The following is a 25,194-nucleotide window of genomic DNA, read 5'->3' on the forward strand; positions in this document are numbered from 1 at the left end:
GTTTTATGGACTTTAGTCCCTAATGTTCTTTTAAAAAGTTCTAAATAGTTCTTAAGTTAAAGTTTGTCGTTAGTCCTAAATGACATAGGAGTGGTGACGTGGCCAATTTTAAATGATTAGGCAAATTGTATATTATTTTATGGTTAAAAATTATTTTTGGTTCTTAAACTTTTATGAAAGTAACAATTTAGTCCCTAAACTTTGTTTTGTAATGATTTAGTTCTTAATTCTGTAATAATTTAGTCCTTGAACTTTAGTATGTAACAATTTAGTCTCCAATGTAAACAAATTTATCAAAATTAGATGTCAAATTTTATTATTTTATGATGTATACTTTGTATTTTATGAAAATATTGAGTCTCTAATTAATTTCTTGGTTTATTTATGCAAGAGAACTCGTTAAATCTTAATACTAATTTTTAAAATAGGGATTAGATTGTTACAAATTTTAAAGTACAAAGACAAAATTGTTGCATTGTAAAGTTTAAGGACTAAATTGTTACAAAATTGAAAGTTGAGGGACTAAATCATTACAATCCAAAATTTAGAGATTAAAATTATTACCTTTACGGAAGTTTAGGGACTAAAAGTGATTTTTAACCTTATTTTATTGACATGACGTTTTTCCCTTTTACCTTTTGTAAAAACTAGGTAGTTGGTGGGTCTACACCTTGTATCTGAAGGTGTAAGACCCACTACAACGTTTCATAGTATTTGAATACACTATAGGAATATACTGGAATGTTTATTTTGAAATATTGTGTTGGAAGAGGAAGTTCATAGATAATTGAGAATGAATGAAGAAAAATAATAATAATAATAAAATTTCAATGGGTGATTAAGGACAAAAATGAGAAATTTCATAATTAAAAAGATTATAGTAAAATTGAGGAGTAAAACGAGATACAATGAAAATATGGATACTAATAAAATATAATTTTAAAATAAATATAATGTAATGTAAGAAAACAAATCAATAAAATAAAATAACAAAAGTGGAATCAAATATTTCTCAAATTTCTCTGATCTTTTTGGATTTCACTCCACCGATGTGTATTCTTTTACAATCCACTAAATATCACTATTTATAGGCAGTTTGGTTAGTAGGAGATGGGTTTATTTGGACACTAATAATGTGTAATTACATGACACATGAATACTAAGCCATATGGAACAATGAGGGGACGAAACATGTTCTTTTTAGAACACATGGCCAGTGGGGGAATAGGTCATTTGTTGTTTTTAGGACACTAAGCTTAGGTAGTAATGTACATCTATTTTTATTATAATATTTATAATACTTCCACTTAGATACCCATTATATATATGAAATATATTTTGTTGAAACCTTACTAGGAAAAAACCTAATGGGAAAAAAATTCCAGTGAAGGGAAAAGAGTACATATTTCATATTATTTATACTTGTAAAAAGATACAATATGTTTGCTTCCCCTCATAGAAACATCACTTGAGATCTTTGAATCGTCGTATTGTAATGTTGTGCATCAATTTTTAAAGGTTGCGGTTAATAAAAGTTTTGTAAATAAGTCTGTCAGGTTATGATTCGAACAAATTTAATGTACGCTGATGTCACCATTTTCTTCAAGATCATGAGCATAGAAAAACTTTGGTGAAATATGCTTTGTTTTATCTCCTTTAATATATTCTCCTTTGATTTGAGATATGCAAGTTATATTGTATTCATATAATATCGTTGGAAGATTTTTACTAGAAGACAAGTCACATGTTCCACGAATGTGCTGAGTCATTGATCTTAACCGTACACACATTCTCGACTAACCTCATGAATTGTAAGAATTTTAGCATGATTTGAGTAAGTTGCCATTATGGTATGTTTTTACTGATTTCCATGATATAGCAATTCCTCCACATATGAATAGATAACTCATATCGACCGTTCATCGGAGATAATGGAGTATATGTTTAATTTCACTCCAACGTCTTTTTGTTGGAAAAGAATTGTATCTAGCCAATAAATTTACTGAAAATGCAATGTTTGGTCTTGAATTATTAGCAAGATGTACCAATTGCAATAAGATATGATACTTCAGGACCAAGAAGTACTTCATTATCATCTCGGGGTCGAAAGATATCTTTCTTTACATTCATGAACAAACTTCCAATGGAATATTCAATTGATGTGCTTTATCCATATATAATCTTTTAAAGATTTTTCTTGTATAAGTTGATTGATGAACAAATATCTCATCTGATAAATGCTCAATTTGCATGCCAAAACAATTTTTTTTTTTTTTGAGATATTTCATCTCAAATTCTTTCTTAAGATATTATAATGCTTTAGAAAGCTTTTATGAAGTTCCAGTTATATTTAAGTGATCAATATATATATTTATAATAGCAAATCCTGATTGTGACTTTTTATAAACACACAGACATATTAAATTATTTTTATGTCATTCTTTCAATAAATATCTATTCAGGCGATTGTACTGTTGGAGTTAGTATGTAATTAGTGGAAGAAATCAAGATCATTAAACACTCTAATTCATCAATTTTAGCAATTAAGACAGGATGCTCATAAGATAAAAAGATGGTTTTAGAAGTTACCTTTGAAGAACTTCTTCAATCCACGAAATCAGCCTGATTCTTCACTCCAAATGGATGTAGACCACCACTTGATCTTTCCTGCTATTCCCTAGAACCTTAGATTGGATTGTCGTATCCAAAATTGATCGTGAATTCAAGGGATATTTAGAGAAGGAGGGATATTGCAGAGAATTATGAAGAATCCTTCTTCAACAGCTTTTTGAGCTCGAATTTTTCTTGCATGTCCTCCCTCTTTTTGCACAAAAATGGCTGAAATATATTCCATCTTATTCATGCAAACCAAATCAACATGGTAATGACACCAAGTAGTTGAAAATTAAATGGAATTGTAGTGCTAAAAGTGGGATAAACCCACCTGATAAAAAATGATTTAAAAATCAATATATTTATAAAATTAAATAATTGTTTTAATGAATTTAATTTTCAAAATTAAATAAAAAAAATTGATTATTTATTTGAATTTTCATAAAATACAAATTTTTCAACTTTTTATTTTAAATAAAAATTAATTCAAATATTTACTTTTAAATAAAATTTTAATCAATTAAAAATAATTTAATTAATTAAAATAATTTAATATTCAATATTAAATTAATAAAACACCATTCCATAACCATGAATCCATATTCATGTAATTAATATTTAAATCAAATTTAAATTATTATCCAATTATCCAATTTCATTTAATGCGATAATAAACGTGTAATTATATCGTATATAATTACTAATTCCTTTAATTTAAATTTGAACGTTTCAAATTCTCTCATCACACTATTCTAAGATTTAATCCGTTTGTGAGCTAGTAATGGGGCCCAATGGACCTACAGATCATGGGCTCCAATGATTTAAGACTAATTGACTAAAACTCTTTAAACCAAATTAATCAATATTCATTAACTACCGATTTATCCACTAAAACCCAGTAGTTGACTCCCCTTATTGTAGATATATTTTTGTCCACTTGATTAATCGTAATCAGTAAGTCGACACTTAGCAGGTTGTTCATAATAACGGCTGGTTCTTACTCCTTAAGTCCCACTGATCCTCTAATGAACAATTAGTTTGTGATCAAATCACCAAACTGAGTCCCTCTCGAGCTAACGAGAGGGGGCCCTTCTTCAAGACTTGGAATTAGTACTTAAGAGAACAACCTTCTCTACAATATTCCCGCTTTTATAAAAAGGGCGGGTAGGAGTGAGTTCCGTCTTGCACTCTATGTCCCCAACTATCTACCTGGTCTTACCCCTGAAATAGGAGGCTTATTGAGTCGACACTATTGAGCCAACCCTCACCCATGAAAATCTAAGGATAATTCCAAATAAACAAGAGTTCATAGTTAGCTCCGGATTAAGGTCAAGTTACCTAGGTCATCGCTTTGAATTAGTTTGTCTTAAACAGTAAACAATGTTTATAAAATAAGAGTGACTTGTTTCTCGGTCCAATCTTTACACAAACTCATTGTATAGGACACCCCCACTCGCATGTCCCCACATGAACGATTCAAAATCACGTCGTTTGTACTAAATACAAATGGGTCGCATCCAATAGTATTACTTGAATAAGGTACCCAACCTTATTTATATACTATTGACTGTTTTGGCTATCTACTCGAACTTGATCAATTTTATGTCTCCACCTAAAGTTCAGGTACTCATGTAATAGCCATAGATCTTAGTTTATTGAATTTAGGCTTTTATAAATGTAATTTATATATTCAATAATATATATATTGAATAAACCACAATAACATCTTTATTACAAATAGAATAAGTTTAATATTATAATTGTGAGTTTTAGGACATATAACCCAATAAACTACATTAGTTTGGTTCCATTTTTTCCCTGTCATAACATAGTTTATTGAAATCTCATTATTATCTTTAGGTATTTCACCTTATTCACTAATCATGTAAAGGATTTTTTTACTATTGTTTTTTTTTTTTTCAAGTATTTTTAACTTTGGAACCCATTGGCCTACCACGCTTCTGGTGTTCCCCTAGACTCATTAGCAACATCTTGATGTGTTGGGATATCAATTTTCGATGATATATATATATATATATATATGATTTAATTACTTTCGTAACATCTATAAATGCATCTTGTAATTGATTCACAATATCCTGCAAATGAATTATTGCCTAAACTTTCAATTCATATTGATCTATATGGGGATCTAAATGAGAGAATAACGATGTATTCCATGTAATTTCTTTTTCAACTTCTTAATTCCTCCCCTTAATGTTGGAAAATTTGTCTCATTAAAATGACAATCAGCAAATCGTGTAGTAAATATATCATCCATTAGGGATTCAAGATATTTAATACACGATGAGTAATTATATCCAACATATATCAAAACAAAAGGTCTTAATTGAATAATCAGAAAATAGTGCTCTTAACTTAATTATTTGAGCAAGTAATATTGTGAATGCAAGGTTTCGACTTGATAATAAGCACAAATGTGGTCCATCACTAGAGAATATGTCTCCTTATAATCAATACCAGGTCTTGAAAAACTTTGTGCTGTTGAGGTTTGTGCCCTAAAGTCTCGTGTCCTATAGTTTGTAAACAATTTTGTACGAACGCTTGTGATGTATAATATATATGATGTTTACTTCATTCCTTGACTTTGCACATTTAGATGTTTTTATTTTACCACAAACCAATAAACTTAATATCTCTGGTTGTTTTTATATAACTTAAGCATGTATGTAGTAACATACAAGTGAATCATGTCTTAAGTGACAATCAAAATGGTCTGTAGTATATGAATATAGGAGGGAAATCTTATCCTGATAACACTACGGACGCGACGCACTTTGTGGAATAGTTACAAGTGTTGTGACTTGTCATAGATGGTCTGATCCTGATCATTCGTGTAGGGGACATGTGGGCGGTGGCGTCCTATACACAAAGTTTGTATAAGACCAAACCTCGAAGTGTTAACGTTTCGTCATATAACTTCATTCATGACAAAGACTTCACTTCACTAGGATGACCATAGGTAACATGACCTCAATCCTAAGTGAGTTGAACTTCTGCCATTGAAAACGGTTCTTTTATTTGCATGGGTGCGAGTGGTCAAAGCACCGACTCAAATCTACCACTTTAGGTATTCGTCTGATTCGGGGCTTGAACGATGTGACGCCACACATCTTCTCATGGCTCGAGAGGTGTTCACACATAGTAGGACTATGTTGTATTGTTCATTAGAGGGATCATGGTACTTAAGGAGTAAGATGTAACTACAGGGGAAAAATGATAAATTGGCTAGTTGTACTTACGAGCATCTATGAAGGGTCATCGTACTGACGATTGGTTATATCCAATGGACATAGAAATATATCTATAGTAAGAAGAGTTCAACTGTCAGTCTTGACTGGAATGTCTGACAGTTAACGGATGGTGGATATCGTGGCTAAAGAGTTTAATCAATTATTCACATACTGTTGGAGCTTCGTAAGGTCCCCTTGGTAGCTTGAATACAAGTTAAGAATCAGTTTTTGGGTCCGTTTTAAATGTTCAAATTGACAAGAGGGAGTTTGATTATATATGATATAACTGAACTAGTTAATTATATATAATATAATTAACTTTATGTATGAGATACATTAATTTAGAGGAAATTGAATATAAATATGTTTTATATCTAGTGGAGGAAAAATACTATGATTAATATATGATATTAATCCATAGGTTATGAATATAATGTGATTATATTCATTGTCTATTAATTGGATGGTTAAGGGATAGTAGGTCGGCGTCTCTTCTGTTTTCATAACAAATGAGTAAGTTGAAGAATATTTTTTAGACGCTTAAATTGCTCACGGTGTGTTAAGCATTGTATGCGCGGACATAGTGTTGAAATGTGTCATCGCTTATAAAACCTATGCCTATACGATAGTGCTTGAATGATCGTTTACCTATACAATAGTGCTAAGTGATCGTTTTAATGCTTACACCCGTGCGCGCTATTTACTAAACGATCGTTTACCTTTTCCTAAGCGATCATTTAGCGCCCGATATTTACTAAACGATTGTATAGACGATCACTTACCTTTTCCTACACGATCGTATACTTCACCTAACGATCAAGCATGTTATCTATATGATAGACGAGTCTTTCTCCCACTTACTTGATCGTTGTATACGATCTCTCTTCCTCCTCCCCTCTACCAAATCTGAACAAACCCACCTTTCGGATTCTCACTCCGAGAATAGTGAGGGCTCTGAGTGGTGGTGTCATCCCCGTTTCTTTCTATTCATGTGGAGACTATTCGAGGTAGACGATTGGGATTTATTGAACAATAGCTTACTGTTTCAACGAAAACGAGATTTACTGTGAAAAATAAGTCTTCAACTGGTATGATCTCTCGATCTCTTATTTATTGTTCTTTTAAGCATGCCAGTAATTTAGCGTTATGAATGCATATTAGTATGTTTGAATGTATATGTGGAAATTCTGTCACAATAAACTAGAAAGATCCGCTTCCACTCGTAGGTATTCTTGAATAGAGTTCCTTCATGTGCAACTAGTCTTGCTTTATATCTTGTGACCTCCTTATTTTCATTTCTTTTCCTTACAAATACCCATTTGTACCCCTCAGGTTTAACATCTTCTGGTGTTCGGACTACTAATCCAAAAACCTGATATTTTGAAAGTGAGTTTAATTTTGCTTCGATTACTTCTTTCCAATGAAGCCAATCTTTTTTATATCCACATTCTTCAACGGATTTTGGTTCAGGGTCTTGATTTTTAGATATAATATAAAGAGCAACATTATACGCAAAAATGTTGTCAATAATTACACTAGTTCGATTCCATCTTTTTTCTGTCATGACATAGTTTATTGAAATTTCATTATTATCTTTAGGTATCTCACCTTCCTCACTAGTCATGTCAAGGATTTTTTCATGGGTATTTACATCCTCAACCAAGTCTTTTTCACTATTAATTATTTTTCGTTTTCAAGGATTGTATCTTTGGAACCCACTAGTCTACCACGCTTCTGGCGTGTTCCAGACTCATTAGTGATAACTTGTTGTGTTGAGATATCAATTTTTTATGCAACATTTGCAGCTGGTATATGTGACTTAGTTACTTTATTTGCATCTATAAATACATATGGTAATTGATTTTCTATATTTTGCAAATGAATTATTTTTTTAACTTCAAGTTCACATTGATCTGTATGAGGATCTAAATGAGATAATGATGATGCATTCCATGTAATTTCTTTTTCCAACTTCTTAATTTCTTCCCCCTAATGTTGAAAATTTGTCTCATTAAAATGACAATCAACAAATCGTGTAGTAAATACATCACCTGTCAAGGGTTCAAGATATTTAATAATTAATGGAGAATCATATTCAACATATATTCCTAACCTCCTTTGAGGACCCATCTTAGTGCATTGTGGTGAAGCAATTGGAACATATACTGCATACTCAACAATTCTCAGATGGAAAATATTTAGCTCATGACCATAAGCTAATTGTAATGACAAGTACTTATGAGAAGCTACTAGCCTAATGCGTACAAGTGACGCTGCATACAAAATAGTATGTCTCGATACAGATGAAAGAAGCTTAGCTCTCATAAGTGATGGTTTTGTAATTAATTGCAAACATTTTATGAATGATTCTGCTAAACCATTTTATGTATGAACATGAGCTACAAGATGTTCAACACTTATCCCAATTGACATACAATAATTATCAAAAGCTTGAGATGTACACCAACATTATCTAGACGAATGGTCTTAATTGTATAATCAGGAAATTATGCTATTAACTTAATTATTTGAGCAAGTAATCTTGTAAATGTAAGATTTCAACTTGATAATAAGCATACGTGTGATCATCTACTGGATGCATCTAATAATACCTTAAACTATCTAAATGGTGGTGGGTTAATAGATCTACATAAATCACCATGAGTTTGTTCTAAAAATGCGGGTGATTCAGTCCCCACTTTAGCTGTTGATGGTCTAATTATCAATTTTCCTTGAAAGGAAGCATCACATGATGATTCATGAGATTGAAGAATCTTCTGACTCTTTAATGGATGTCTATTTGAATTCTCAATAATTCTCCTCATCATTATAGATCCTGGATGACCCAATCGGTCATGCCAAATTGTAAATATATCTGGATTCATGAACTTCAGATTCATTGTTGCATATGTTTCAATTACTCGTATATGAGTATGATATAATTCAGAAGATAAAGCAAGTAACTCTTCCAATATACGTTTCATTTGAGACAGTGGATATGATATATATATATATATATATATATTCCATATTATTCTTACTATTAGTCTCAATATGATAACAATTGCAACGTATATCTTTAAAACTTCGAAGATTTCTCTTTGATTGACTAGAGAACAATACATTATCAATTGTAAATTTTGTTCCTCTAGGCAAAATAATATTTGCTTTTCCAAATCCTTCGATCAGGTTTGTAGAACCTGATATCGTATTGACTTTTGCTTCTAGTATCGTCAGTTTGGAAAAATATTTTTTATTTATAAGTATTGTATGTGTAGTTACATTGTTTTCAGGCATACATCTTCTTTACTCATTTTTTAGACATCCAACATATGAAATTGATCTAGGTTTCTTCATTAAAAGAAAATAATTACAATAAGAAAAAAAACACTTAAAATATACAGAAGTTACTTTAAAAAACACGATGATAGATAAAAGAAAACAACAACATTAAGTCTAGATATTCTCAAAGTCAAAAGAAACACTTGATGTTCCACCAATTGTGTCAATATTCTCTTCAAGAGAATTAAAGAAGTCCATCACATCCAAATTTGTCATGTGAGATGGGTCAAATGTCATTATCCTGATATGCAAAATTTGCTTCCATATTTTTCTCTTTTTCTTCAGGGAGGCTTGATAGAGGTCAATTAAGTGTTTTAACATACGACAGGTACATGACCAATGCCTAGTCATTCTACATCAGAAGCTTTTATTTTCACCACTCTTTGAATTCTTATATTGCAGAGCTTTTCCTTTGTGATCATCATTTTGCATGGTTTTTTTGAAATTTGAGTGATTAGAGTGACCACCACGAAAATAATATTTATTTCTTCCTCTACCACGGTCATGACCTTAATCATGACCATGACCACGACCTCGACTACAATTATTAACTTTCATAGCATTCACTTCAAGGAATGGTGTCATTCTGTTTAGTCGAGATTCATGATTATTCATCAATAGCTCGTTATTTTGTTCGGCCACAAGAAGACATGAAATTAATTCAGAATACTATTTAAAATATTTCTCTCGATATTGCTGCTGCAGGAGCATATTCGAGACATGAAATGTAGAAAATGTCTTCTCTAACATATCAACATCAGTAAATCTCCGCATATTAACTATTTTGAACTGATTTTAAATAATGCGGAGTTGTAATCACTTACTGATTTGAAATCTTGTAGTATCAAATGCATCCACTCATAACGAGCTTTAGGAAGAATAACTATTTTTTTTTTTTTTTATGTTTATACCTCTCTTTCAAAATTTTTTACAAAATATGGGGATCTTTTATTGTAAGATACTCAATTTTCAATCCCTCGTGGACATGACGACGAAGGAAAATCATAGCTTTTGCTTTATCCTGACTGAATGTAGTATTTTCTTCTTTAATAGTCTCCCAAATATTCATAGCATCCAGGTTGATTTTGGCATCAAGTACCCATGACAAATAATTATTGTCGTTAATATCGAGAGCGAAGAATTCTAATTTTGTGAGATTTTTCATAGCAGCACTATCATAAAATATTGTACTTATGTTAGAAATTTAATAGATATTGAATATGAAATATTTTTAGGATCTACCTTATGCAACGAAGGGGGAAAACCGAAATATTTTTAGGATCTACCTTTAGCAGAGAAAACGACAGGAGCTCGTGCTGATAATGCGTTGTGAAATTGAGGAGTATGACCAGAACACAGATATAGAGAAAATATAATATAATAATATATTTATATAACAATATTAAATATATAAAATATAATATAAAATAAAATAACCAAAAACATAAAATAGCTAAAATTATAAAATTATAAAATTGGATAATATGAAAATTAGTGGAATTTTGAAGTGAAATTCTCACCAATAGATGTGTGATTTTATGATCCACCAAATGTCACTATTTATAGACAAAGTGGCAAGTAGGATGTGGACTTACATGGACACCAAACATGAATAATTACAAGATACATGAATAACATAAAGGGTGACACATGGTTTTTGGGATACTAAGCATGTGACTTTTAAAAAGAAAATGTTAGAAGAGTTAAAAAAAAAAAAAAGAAAGGAAGTAGTGGATTTGGTTAGAATTAACACTTGTTTATAAATTTAAAAAAAAAAAAAAGAGAGAGAGAGAAGAGAGAAACAAGGAAGAAAAGAAAGAAGGATTAAAATGAATACGAGTGAGAGAAAGAATGAAGGAAATTAAGGAAGGGGAAAATGAGAGTTTTTTTTTTTTCGTATGAATGTCCTCTTCTCGGGCACATTTATGTTTTTTGACCCACCCCCATAAACCTATGATATATAACCTTCTGCTTATGTTAGAGGGCACATATAATGTTCACATTCATATCGGGTTAGGGATGAAATGTCTAGCCTAATAACTTTGCAAAAGCCTACCTGATTTCATAATTAAAACGTGATGAATATTTTCTACATTGTTTCCATCCAACATCGAATCGTGGTAGGGAAGCCAAGCCTAGTCCTGATGATTTTAAAGTAAAATCGCAATTAATAAATTAAAAGAATTCTAAAATGTGTTATAATTTATATCACGACAACAATGAAACTTTCAATCTAATGGTGACTTAGCCCTGATCCAATGCTATGGCCCAGCACGGTGGTACTTTTCCAAATAGAAAATTATAATTCTAATTATGAGCCATGACATCGAATTCAGTCTAAGCCACCGTCGGGTTGAAAGTTTCATCGCTACTGCAATATAAATTAGATTACATTTTGGAACTCTTTTAATTTATTCACTGTAGTTTTACTTTAAAATTGGGTAAGGTTTTGGACAAATTGTCAAGTTGGGCTTGGCTTCCCTAATGCAATCCGATGTTGGACGAAAAAAGTGAAAAATATCCATTGCTTTTTTATTCTAAAATCAGGTTTAGGCTTTGACAAAGTCATCAGGCTGAACAGTTCATCCCTAAACTAATATGAATGTGAACGCTTTAAGTGCCCTCTGACATAAGCAGAAGGTTATATATCATAGGTTTATGAGGGGTAGGTCAAAAAACATAAATGCACCCGAAAAGAGGTAATCCATATAAAAAACTCAGAGAAACGGGGAATGTGTTGATACATGCTACATGCCATGAAATGCATGTTTTTAAGCCTTATTGTGCATACTTTTACTAGGAAATATAAGCTCTTGAATGTGTTTTCTCCTAAATTCGGTGATTAGTAGTTAAGACGAGCTTACGAGATGTGATTGTGCTTAAATGGTGTTATTACTAATTCTAAGGTGATTTGTAGATTTTGGCAAGTGATTTTGGCCATATTGTAGATTCTTGTCTGATGCGGCCAATCACCAAACTCATTGCGGTCGTATCAATGAGCCTTAATTTTCTAAAATTCAACCCAATCAAATGTGGTTGTGATTTTCACATTTTAATAAGTTGTCCAACCTCAATTTCGCCTGGTAAATGCTTATTGCATGAATTTTGGCCCTCCTTAACCGATTTGGGGTCTATAAAAAGGTGAAACTCTCCATTTTCGAAATTCAACTCTCCACGATGAGATCATCACGAGACCTCACCATTTCTGTCATTCAATAACCCCATTAAACATTTTCTTATTTGTCCCAAGTTAGTAGCTTCAAGTACGAAAGTCTCCTTGAGGTGTAACGACTCTAGGATTATCTAATCCTGTGAAAGCGTATGGTGAGGAAGGATTCTACCTTGAAAGAGGAGGATCATCCTAGGAAAAAAAACTTAGGACTCGTGCTGCATTGTATCTTTATAGTTTATTCCTACCTTTCTTATCATAATGACCTATTCCATATGAGACCCAAAATTTGATTTCAGAATGAGGTCTGAATTCAAAAGAATATATAACCGACTAATCTTGAAAAGCTCAAAGAATTCTTCCAAAGCAAAACACCTCAAGATAATCGCTAAATTAGTATGACTCAACTAAAATTTTAAAAACAAAACGTGTTAAAATAAGATAGCAAAACCGCGAGTGCGTAAAATCGTTGGTGAATAATTATCTTTTAATTATAACTTAAAATAGTAAGTGCAAAAAATATATCACCAATTGCTAGAAGATACCATATCCTATCTTCTCCAACTTTGAGGAAGTAGTGGTAAAGGCCTTCGTTATGTAATATAGTGCCCGACTCTGCAATATGATGAAAACTCAACGTAAGACTACAACAAAACAGAGCAAGAGAGGTAGAATACATATCAACCTCATTTTTTTTATTAAAAAAAATCTACATTAATTTCGAAGCAAAGAAGAAAAAGGAATCCAACAATTAAGTTTCCAGTTGAAGAGATGTTATCTATTATGATAATTTACTATATACAACAATGAAATGTGATCCATTGCATCAATTATCAACAAAAATCTAAGATTGCAACAAATAAATGGTAGTGACAGAGAAAGATAAGTATGACAATCTAACAACTCGGGCAGCAAAAACATTGCAAAGCTGAGGCATAACATTACAACATTAAAACACCTAGGATTTTCAAAATACAGAGAGCTTCACCCATTGGCATATCTGATACAAAACCAAAGTCTGGAGCTCCTTAAATATAATTCAAATATTGCCTCAGTAATTAAGGGAACAGTTCGTGGTAAATACAACCATACATAGAGTTCAGAACCACAAACGTCGACCTCGGAGGGGAAAAGGAAGGGAAAATAAGCGCATCTAAGCGAAGGAAGAGAGAGAGAGTAGGCAAAGCTAGAATCGTATTGTTGAATTAAGGTCGCTTACGAGTTTAATTGCAACCTCTTCATTTGTCTGTATATTAGTACCTGCAGATGGAATTGAAGCATTAAAATCTAGTTGTTGTAATAGAGCAGCATAATGAGAAGCTGGAATGGAGAAAAACCAGACGAACCAAGATAGATCTCCTCGAAGGAGCCACTACCGATCTTTTGGCCAAGGTAAAACTTACTGCCGATGCGAGGTTCCATCCGAAAAGGAAAAAGAAGAAAAAGAAGCACAGAAATGGAAGATGATTAGGAGAAGTTGAACATGGAATCGAGGGAATTGAGGGAAACGATGCTGAAAAGAGGAATCAGAGGTTCATCAATTAATAAAGAAATGAAAGAAAGCGAGAAATTGTAATTAGAGATTTAGGGCAGGGCAAGGGCGGCTAGGGTTGGGTAGTTAAAAACTTAGAATTGCAATTAATATCACTTGCGCATAGCCTATCGTTTAGCTACCACGGCCATCGTTTACCTCAATCGTTTAGCATTGCACCTTATCGTTTAACGCATCTGCCTATCGCTTAACTTCATCGCCCAACGCTTGCATCTATCGCCCAATGCGCATCGCTTAATATTCCACCTATCGTGTAGCGCATCTGTTCATCGTTTAGCACATCACAGCTATCGTCTAACACTTTCACTGATCGTGCAGTACTTTGCCTATCGTATAGTCCGATCGTCTAGCATGTCACTCCTCATCGTTTAACGTGGAGTGCATCTTCACGATCATCTAAAGCATCCGTCTATCGCTTAACGTCATCACCCTGTGCCTGCATCTATCGCCCAACACCCATCGCTTAGTATTCCACCTATCATTTAGCGCAGCACGGCTATCGTCTAGCTTCTACACTTATCGTCTAGTGCTTTCACTGATCGTGCAATACTTTGTCTATCGTATAGCCCGATTGTCTAGTGCGTCACTCCTCGTCGTTTAATGCCGCACGCATCTTCACGATTGTCTAACGCATCTTCACAATCATAACCTTTCTCAAAGGTTTTTATTAACCTTCAATAAAAGGTGCATATTTTTCAAAGGACTTATCAAAGCCTCAGATAAATGTATGTCTTTCTCAAAGGTTTTTATTACCCTTCGATAAAAACTATATATTTCTCAAAGGTTTTTTCAAAACCTCCAATAAATACATATCTTTTTCAAAGATTTTTATTAACATTCGATAAAAAGCATATATTTCTCAAAGGTTTTTCCAATACCTTCAATAAATGTATATCTTTCTCAAAGGTTTTTATTAACCTTGTGCATATTTTTCAAAGGACTTATCAAAGCCTTCGATAAATGTATGTCTTTCTCAAAGGTTTTTATTACCCTCGATAAAAACTACATATTTCTCAAAGGTTTTTTCAAAACCTCCAATAAATATATATTTTTTTCAAAGGTTTTTATTAACCTTCGATAAAAAGCATATATTTCTCAAAGGTTTTTTCAATACCTTCAATAAATGTAAGTACATATTTTCAAAGGTTTTCTCAATACCTTCAATAAAAAGTACATCTTTTTCAAAGGTTTTTCCAATACCTTCAATAAATGTATATCTTTCTCAAAGGTTTTTTTATAGCCTCCGATAAAAGATTGTCGAAATAGCTCAATTTTCTTGTCATGATATATATTTCTAAAAAACGAGGATACTGATACGTTGAAGATACACTTTCTTTTTTTTAAAAAAAATCTAGGATATAGATAAATTTAGTATACAAGTTAATAACAATAACACAAAATAGAATACAAACACTAAATACAATACAAAAAAGCAACATCTAAGATGTTGAAGTACAATAGTTAATAAAATGCAATAGAAAATTGACTCATATTGCAAAGAAGAAGAATAAGAAGATTAGAGAGAGAAGTATGAAGATAAACGAAGAACTTATTGTTCAAGATATCCAAATGGTTTATATTTTGGTGGACTTTGTGAGGACTCAAATGTGAAGATGGAGATTAGAAGATTCTAGTCTAGGGTTTGGTTCATTATTTATTTTTTTTCTTTTAGTTTTGGACTCGAGGAGTGAGCTTTTTAAATAGGTTGCTTAATTTTAGACTGGGAAAGATTAGATGAGTTACTTGTCTTTTTTCTTTAAAAAAGAAAGTACGCATAGAAATAGATACGTCAATTCGCGTGTCAGATACGTATCTGAAAAATATCTGAAAGTATAGATACGTCAAATCGCGTGTTAGATACGTATCTAGAAAGTATCTGGAAGTATCAGTATCCAATACGTGTCTGATACTGATTCTTTGCCGCACATAAAGTATCTGTGCTTCACAGTTGAGAAGTATAAAATGTTTGTGATATTCAAAATATGATAAAAGAAAAATGTACTAAAAGTCTTTACGTGAAGTTCATCCTTCAGATATCTACACGATAGTATGATTAGAGATGTCCACGGGACGGGGCGGGGCGGGGACGGGAAAGGTTTCCCCGTCCCTATCCCCCCTCCCCTATTTTATTCCCCATCCTTACGAATTCACTTGTGGGATCGGGGCGGGGATTTCTCGTAGGAAATTCGCAGAGATCAGGTTGCCGCAGGGAAAATTTTTCCGTTTGTTTTTCTTAATATATTCATTTTAACAAATTTTTTATTCTCAACCAAATAAAATTATATATATTAAATGAGTTATTTCTAATAAATTTTTCATTCAAAGACAATGATATAAAAAATCATTATAAAATAATACTATTATATGTGTAAAAATATAATTTAATCCTATAATTTCTAAAAGTTATCATTTAAATATTACAATATCATAGTCATATTTTCCATTTAAATACTACAATATTTTTTTTGAAAGGTATTCTAATTAAAGAGTGGGATGGGAGAATCGAATCTCAAACCTCGAGGTCGATAGTATGAACACTATGCTAGTTGAGCTATACTCCATTTGGCCAAATATTACAACATTTATGGCTTAAGGTAGAAAGTCTTAAATGTTAAAACAATTTAGAAATGTATTAAAGTTACTAAATGAAAATTAGAAAGTAACTAACTTTTTATATTACAATTTTTTGTAAAAGTAAATAAAAGTAATAATTATTATTATATAATTATAATAATTATTATTATTATAACTCATATTCGGTTTATTGTAAAACAAATATGAGTTAATAATAATATAAGTAATTATTATTATATAAATATAATTACATAATATATTCATTGGAGCGGGGCAGGGAACCTAGGAGGGGACGGGGTCGGGGATGGGGATGGGAATATAATCCTCGTCCCCATCCCTGTTAGCCAATAGGGAAAAAATTTATCCCCACTCCCTCCCTCATTCCCCACCCATTCGAGGCAGGTCCCCGTGGGGCCCGGCCCCACGAGTAAATGAACATCCCTAAGTATGATACTATCTTAGTACGGGCAAAATTTCGCTGACCCTAGACGCGCAATTTTAGGATTGTATCATATAGCAGCGGAAGCACAAGGCACTCAAATTCACTAATTTTGGCAAAATATAAAAACATATTCTACAGAAAAAATGGGTTTCAAACATACCTCTTGTAGAATTTCTTCAAACCTCTTTCTCCCGCTGCAATTTTTCCATATCTTATTGTAGACCACCTCAAGATCTTCCCACTATTCTCTTGGTGCTCTAGATTGATTGTGGACTCAAAACAAGCTGAATCAAGGGATGAAGAAGAAAAGCTCACTGCAGCAACCTTTGTTGAAGAACCTTTCTTCAAACCGAATTTTCTCTCAAACATCTGTAGATTGCATGTCCGATTTTCACTCCATTCTTCCTTATTATATATGGCAGATAACATTGCAAAGAGAAGAGTTGCAATGAGTTGCAGCTCATGCTTGAGAGACAAGGCAAGACAATGCAATATGTGTGAGCTTACTTGGTGATGGATAATTGGAAAAAATAATTTTTCTATTTGTGTTTTTATTTTCAAATTTTTCCAATTTTGTCTAAAAATCAAATTTTGATTTAAAATCTATTTGATTTTAAAAATGAAAATTAATTAATTTCATAAATTAATAATTAAATAAAACTTAATTAATTTAATATCAAATATTAAGTTAATTTTAACCATATCCATTTTTATATATTTAAATCATAATTTAAAATCATATTTAAATCATATTTAAATATTAAATTTCTCCTATTTCCGTTTTCTAAAAGTTAAACATAAATATATCTCAATATAATTACTAATTCCCTTAATTCTTAATTTGAACATTCACATTAACTTATCACGTTATTCGTAGAGCTAGTCCAGTTACGAGCTAGTAGGGGGACCTCGCGGACCTACAGATCATGGGCTCCAAGGATCCGAAGATTAATTGGCTAAACTCATTAGACCAAATTAAATCTCCATTCCTTAACTAATGGGTCACTCCACTAAAGCCCATAGTTGCACTCCCCTCACTATAGATATGTTATATCCACATGATTTAACCATAACAACAAGTCGACCCTTTGCAGGTTGTTTCGTAATAATGGCTAGGTCAAATATCTATTTTACCCCCGAAGATTACGTCTTATTCCTCAAGTCCCTACTAATTCTCTAATGAACAACTGGTTTGTGATCCAATCATCAAATCAAACTCTCTCAGCCTAGTGAGAGGGTGAGGCCTCTATTCAAGAGACCGTAGATTCAGTATTGAGAGAACAACCTTTCTCCTATCCCTAAATCGGGTAGGCATGAACTCCGTCTTGCACCCTATGTCCCTAGCTATCTATCTGGTCTTACCCTTGAAATGAGAGTCTTATTGAGCTAGCGCTGTTGAGCCAACCCTCAACTATTCAAATCTAAGAACAATCTCGAATAAACAGGAGTTCATAGTTAGTTACCTAGGTCATCTAGGTGAAATAGTCAATCTTAAACAATAAACATCGTTATAAAGTAAGAGTGACTTATTTCTTGGTCCTGATCTTATGCAAAGCCATTGCATAGGACGCCCCCACTTCTCATGTCATAGCATGTACGAATTAGGATCACATCGTATGTTGCACTTTACAACTCTTTGTAACAACTACAGAGTAGGTCGCATCCAATGATGTTACCAGAATAAGGTACCCAACCTCATTCATGTACCATAGATCATTTTGACTATTTACTCGAACCTGATCCACTCTTATGTCTCCACATAAAGTTTAAGTACTCATACAATAGTCATGGGTCTTAATTTATTGGATTTAGACTTCCATACAATTTATGAGATCAATAACAAGTATATTGATAATAGAAAATGTTTATCATTTTACAAACTGCGATTTTTTAGGACATAAAACCCAACAATACTCCCATTTGGACTAAAACTCTAGTGGATCAATATGTACAAATATATACAATGTTGAGTTTACATGGAGAGAATAAAATGTACAAATACAATAAGTTAGGGCATCACAATACCCATCAATTCTCTCACTTGCCCTAGTGATACAAAACTCATAGACCTAATACTAATAGGTGACCCTCGAACATTTTAGCCGAGAGGGCCTTCGTAAATGGATCAACTAAGTTGTCTTGGGAAGCAATCTGATAAGATGGTACTTCCGTTCGATATGCTTTCCCCTTTTATGGTTTCGTGGTTCCTTTGAATTTGCAATTGCTTCACTGTTGTCACAATAGAGAGTGACAGGCAGGTGAATGTTAGGAACTACTTCCATATCTATCAGGAACTTTCTGAGCCATACTGCTTCTTTTGCTGCTTCGCTTGCAGCTACATACTCAGCTTCCATTGTGGAATCCGCAATACAACTCTGTTTGATGCTTCTCCACACAACTACTCCTTCGTTTAGAGTGAATACTGACCCCGAAGTTGATTTCCTATAATCAATATCAGTCTGAAAGCCAGAATCAGTGTATCCAATAAAGATTAAATCCTTAGGACCATACACGAACATATAATCTCTCGTTCTCCGAAGATACTTGAGAATGTTTTTAACAGCAGTCCAATGGTCATGACCAAGATTGGATTGAAATCTGCTGACAATTCCTACGGCATAGCATATATCGGGACGAGTACACAACATTGCATACATTAAACTCCCAACTGCATATGTATATGGAATTCGATTCATCTTCTCAATTTCTTGAGGTGTCTTAGGACTCTGCTCCTTAGACAAGTGAATTCCATGCCTGAAAGGTAAAAATCATTTCTTGGAATTTTTCATTTTATACCTAGACAACATCTTGTCTATATAAGATACTTGAGATAATGCCAATGTTCTGTTCTTGCGATTCCGAACTATTTGGATTCCAAGAACATACTGTGCTTCTCCCAAATCTTTCATTTGGAATTGTGAAGCCAACCATCTCTTAACGTCAGCTAGATATTCTACCTCATTCCCAATGAGTAGAATATCATCAACATACAACACCAGAAAAGCGATAGTTTTGTTAACGAACCATGTGAATTTGTGTGTTGATTCTCTATTCTTTTCACATTTTTTGTATTCTTTATCTGTAGAACATGATCATCCCCTTATCTAGCCAACATGAGACTTTGGTTGCATTTTCAACAATTGTCCCCGTGGACAAACTACCACATTGAGCCTCCTCTCAAATACTTATCCCTCTAAATTACGCTTAGCATATTACCTTTTATCTAGGTCAATTCTTCACCAGAGGACACAATTTGTCTGAATGATCAAACCATGAATTTACTATGACTAACTACGACTACGTCATTGAGACATTAATTTCTTTGTTCTCCTCTAGAGGATGTTTTTTCAACAAGGATTTTCTATCGACATAGCTAAGTCAGGAGTATGGTTCTATTACCACTTGTTACATTCCCAACAATATAGAAACTCACAAAACTTTAAGTAAAAAAAAAAAAAAAAAAAAAAGAAGAAGAAGAAAGCTTCGGAAAACAAAAAACTGAAATCTTAAATCTAAGATCAACTTAAAATATATATTTTTTTAAATTTGGATCTAACAAACTTAAAAAAGAACCGACTTGACAGAACCCAAATATATTAAAATCTAAAATGATAACGAAAATTACAAGATAAACCAAGTGTTCGAGGTACTTGGACTATCCCAAACTTGTGAGATAACTCTCAAACCCTAATTGATATACCAAATATTGCTTATCCTCTCCATTTCTCCTCCCCTCTATTTATAGCCAACTTCCCTAACAAACTCTATGATATTCCTCTAATACCAATCATATCACAAGTGTAATAATTTAATTAAGATAAACCTAAAATCATAAATAAATAAAAGACATTATTAAAAGGTAGAAGCGAAAAAGTGAAACCTTATTCATTTGAATACTGCTATGAGGCAAGTGCAACTCAAGGAGACATGTTGAACAAAAATTTGATGGCAAACACTTCGATGGATAGCCAGGCCAATTGAGAAATCCTAATAGGTTGGAGAGAAATTCGATTCCTCCAGAAAGACGCACATTATGAATTTCCAATATTCTTAAATATGTCATACGTTCAAACAGCTTGGAGGGAACTGTGAGCATCTAAGAACTTCACATTGAATTCATGAATTTTGTAAGGTTGATGAAGTAAGTCTCTGTTTGTAGTTGTAATGATAACTCTACTCCCTGGACCAAACCAATGAGGCCCTCTAGCTAGCATATTTAGTTGCTCTTTCTTTTCAACCCCATCAAGAACTAGAAGAACCCTTTTATTACGTAGTCGATTCCCAATCATTTCCGCTCCCAAGTTCTCATTCCATATTCTAATGTTTTCTTTTAAACCAAAATGGGAAAGTAGTTGTTCTTGAAGTGATACTAAATTATCTTTCTTGGAATCATTTCCAAGAACGTGAAGAAAACAACTGCCATCAAATTTAGATGCAATGCAATCATAAACCACTTTAGCAATGGTCGTCTTACCGATGCCGCCCATCCCTACCATCCCTATAAAACGTACATCATCTAATCCTAAACCAAGTTCCACATTCATCTGTTCCAATGGATTTGTCATTCCAACTAAATTTTTGTCAAGGTTACTAGCTTAGGACGACATCTATCAAATATATGCTTAGTGATTTGCTTGATGATGTCTACTTCAGGGCCGCATACCAAAGGAGTGAGTTTGTCAAACTTAACCATCAATATTACAAGATGAAAAGAAAAGACGATCAAATGAGAGATTTCACGTATGATTTTGAAATGATTAAATTATTTTTGTCATGTTTAAAATAACTCTAAAACATACTTTTAATCGCTCAAAGTCGACTCAATGTTTAATTTTACATTTTAAAACGAATTTTTCAATGAATGATTAAAAAAAGGAATGGTTTCGAAAAAAATGACAAAAGTAATTTTAACCATTTTAGAATCATCACTCTCAACTATGTCATTAGTCCACCAGTATTGTGTCACAACAGCTCCAGAGAGGTTGCCAATTTTTTTCATGGAATCCTTCCAGTTTCGAACGTCCTCCAAATATTTTTTCTTTTGCTCGTCTGAAAACTCAGCAGCTACATGTTCATGCAGACGAAAGCTTTGTTCGAAACTTCGGACTGATGTCGAACGTCTGAAGGAGCGACATGATAAAACACAGGAAGGATTAGATCTGTCCTACGACCCATGGTAGCTATTATCTTGGTCAACTCTTTCAAGCACCACTTTGAAGAAGCATAGTTTTTTGATAGAATCACAATCGAAAACCTTGATTCTTCAATTGCTTTCATTAGTTTTTTGCTGAGATTATCTCCCATTAAGATCTTCTTATCATCCATAAAAGTCATTATTCCCAATCGACGTAATGCATCGTATAAAAATCCGATGAAGGTGTTGCGAGTATCTGTGCCTCTGAAACTTATGAAAACATCATAGCTCATTCGTGGATGATTGTGAAAAGTTGATGACTGGACCTCCATGCTTCCAAAGCACCTCAAAGTTCAAACGAAAGACTCACGGTAGGATCAGCTTCATTTTCTTCTTCTTTACAGGTTTTTCATCACTACCTTTTTTTTCTCCATAGATTCAAGACTGGGTCTTCATTGACATTTGCATTATTGGTTCAGTGAATGGTCCCTTTCTTAAACTCATAATCTCCATTAAGAATTGAAATTAATAAATAAAAGAAAAAAGACCATGACCAACGTGTGAACCACTTGGAGGTGACTTTATCTATTGTTTCTTTTAAATAATTTTTATAAATCCGGTTTAGAAGTAAAACGCTCATTTATTTGGTTATATTTTTTCACATGTTTTTTTTTTTCTTTTAACACGTAAAAGTTTGGTTTGTACTATAATTAAAATGCTCATACAAATATATCAAATTATAAAGAATTAGTAAACACAATTTGCATCTAAAACACTATGACTGACCGCCGGGGGGGAGTTGGTAATTGTCGGTTGGTGGGCAAAAGTGTTTGTGATTGGAGTGGGCAAGCACCAACATATCTAGTATAGGTCTGGGGGACTCGAACCCCTCAACTTTATGCTCTTTATAGAATATATATATATAAAAAAATTGACATAGTATAATACCATCAACAAGCTCAATGATAAACCCTTACGTTTGGAGATTAAGACGGAAGTCATCTACTGTTCAACTTCATTTTTAAATTTCTTTTTATTCATTTTTATAATTATAAAGCTTCAACTTCAATAAATCTTTAGCTTTTCAATTTAGTCTTCAACTTTTTCTTGGCTTTCTTCAACTTCTTCTCCTACTTTGTGAGGTAAGATTTTTTTTTTTTAATTTATTTAATTTTATTCTTCTTTTTAAGATTGTTATTTCTATGCATTTGGTTTTAATATTTCAAATTATTTTTATTTTTTGTTTTAATTTTTTAAATTTCTTCTTCACCCTCTTCTTGGCTTCTTCTTCATCTTCTTCTCCTAGTTTGAGAAAGTTTTGTAATTTATTTTTCTTCTTCTAGTTTTTTATTTTATTTATATGCATTTGGTTTTCCATATTTCATATCAATCTTTTTTTTTAGTTTCTGTATTTTATATTTATTTTATTAATTTTCAAAATAATTTATGCATCTTAAGTAAACATCTTAAACTTTGCTTGTTGGGTTGTTTAAGTTATGATATTATGTTATGTTGTCAGTTTTTTTTTATGAATTCATGGGTTGTTGTTTAAGTTAGTAAATGTATTAATTATTACTGAATCATGAAGCCCCATGACAATAAAATTTATGGATCTGCCACTGTAAGCATGAAGGATTCTAGATGAGGAGATCCTTGAGTGGAAGTGGATCGTCCCAAATCTCATTTTTATAGAAGTCATAATTTTAGAGAGATAGAAATCAATTATGCATTTAATACATAATTTTCAACATGCTTAAACAAAAGAAACTAGAAGAGAAAAAGGGGAAGAGAAGGCTTATCATTGAGGACTAAATCTTCATGCGATTCCTCTCCAACAATTTGACACCACCACGAATGGCTACCTCGATATTCTTAGGTGAGAACCGAGTCTGTGGGGCTCTGGCTTAGTGAGAGAAGGGAGATTGAGAGGAGAGGAAAAGATTTTTTTTTTTGTTTTTTCACACAACTATTCTATGCGTTTTTTTCACTTTATCTTTTGTAGGAAGAAGAAGAATAATCGGGAACCAGCTTCCTAGTTACCTGATGTGGAGAGAATAAAGGGGAGAAAAGTTATTTCCCTCTATTAAATTTAATTTTAAAATAAAACAAAACAAAACAAAATTTAATATTGATAAATTAAAATATTATAATATATATATATATATATATTATATATAAATAAATAATTTATTATACATATAAACATAACTATATGTTATATCATATATAACATATAACCTATAGTTTCAATTCTCTCTTATCAATGGCTTTTAATATAAATCACATTTACATTAAATTCAACTATATGAATCTAATTCATATAATTAATATTTGAATCATATTCAAATATTTATTTTCTCTCATAAATACTTAATATAATGTATCAAATACATTATAGTATTTATTTCATGTATAATTAATTTGAACAATTCAAATTAATCCAAAAGCTGATTCTTATTTATTCTCGTTAAGCTACCGAGAGGACCTCATGGACCTGTAGCTTGAAGCTCCAATAGTATGTTAATAATTAATTGAACTCTTTAATTAAATTATTCACCATTCGTTAACTGACGGACACTCCACTAAAGACCAACAGTTGCACTCTTTGCACTACAGATATATTTTTGTGTCCATTGAACATAACCAATCAACAGTACGATGACCCTTCACAAATTGCTTGTAAGTATAGCTGAGCCAAAATTACCGTTTTGCCTCTGTAGTTACATCTAACTTCTTAAGTACCAGTAATCCTTCTAATGAACAATAAATCATAGTCCAACTATGACCAGAACCCCTCTTGAGCCAGGAGAGGGTATGGCGCTACATTGTTCAAGCCCTGGAATCAGCCCTTAAGGGAGCAAATTATCTACTTGTCCCGACATTGGAGAAAGAGTGAATTCCTTCTTGTGTAACTATGTTCTCAGCTCCCCAGACGAATCCCCAAAATAGTAGACTTATTGAGTCGGCGATCTGGCCACTCTCATCCATACAAATCAAAAGACCACCCTCATGAGTAGGAGTTCACAACTCACTCAGGATTCAGATCATGTTACCTATGATCATCCTCGTGAAATGTACGTCTCTATTATGAACAACGTTATATAATGAGACTAA

General features: G+C 32.6%; 1 protein-coding gene across 1 annotated transcript; it reads right to left on the bottom strand.

Annotated features, from left to right (window-relative positions):
• Nucleotides 1-21,013: 21,013 nt before the first annotated feature.
• Nucleotides 21,014-22,412, bottom strand: LOC120076192 (TMV resistance protein N-like). The gene is made up of 2 exons (XM_039029956.1): nt 22,065-22,412; nt 21,014-21,490 (listed from the first exon to the last, which is right to left on the bottom strand). The coding sequence occupies exons 1-2, from the start codon at nt 22,410-22,412 to the stop codon at nt 21,014-21,016; spliced, it is 825 nt and encodes a 274-aa protein (XP_038885884.1).
• Between the last annotated feature and the right edge of the window lie 2,782 nt (nt 22,413-25,194).

The sequence above is a fragment of the Benincasa hispida genome, chromosome 4 (assembly GCF_009727055.1).
Source record: "Benincasa hispida cultivar B227 chromosome 4, ASM972705v1, whole genome shotgun sequence".
NCBI lineage: Eukaryota > Viridiplantae > Streptophyta > Magnoliopsida > Cucurbitales > Cucurbitaceae > Benincasa > Benincasa hispida.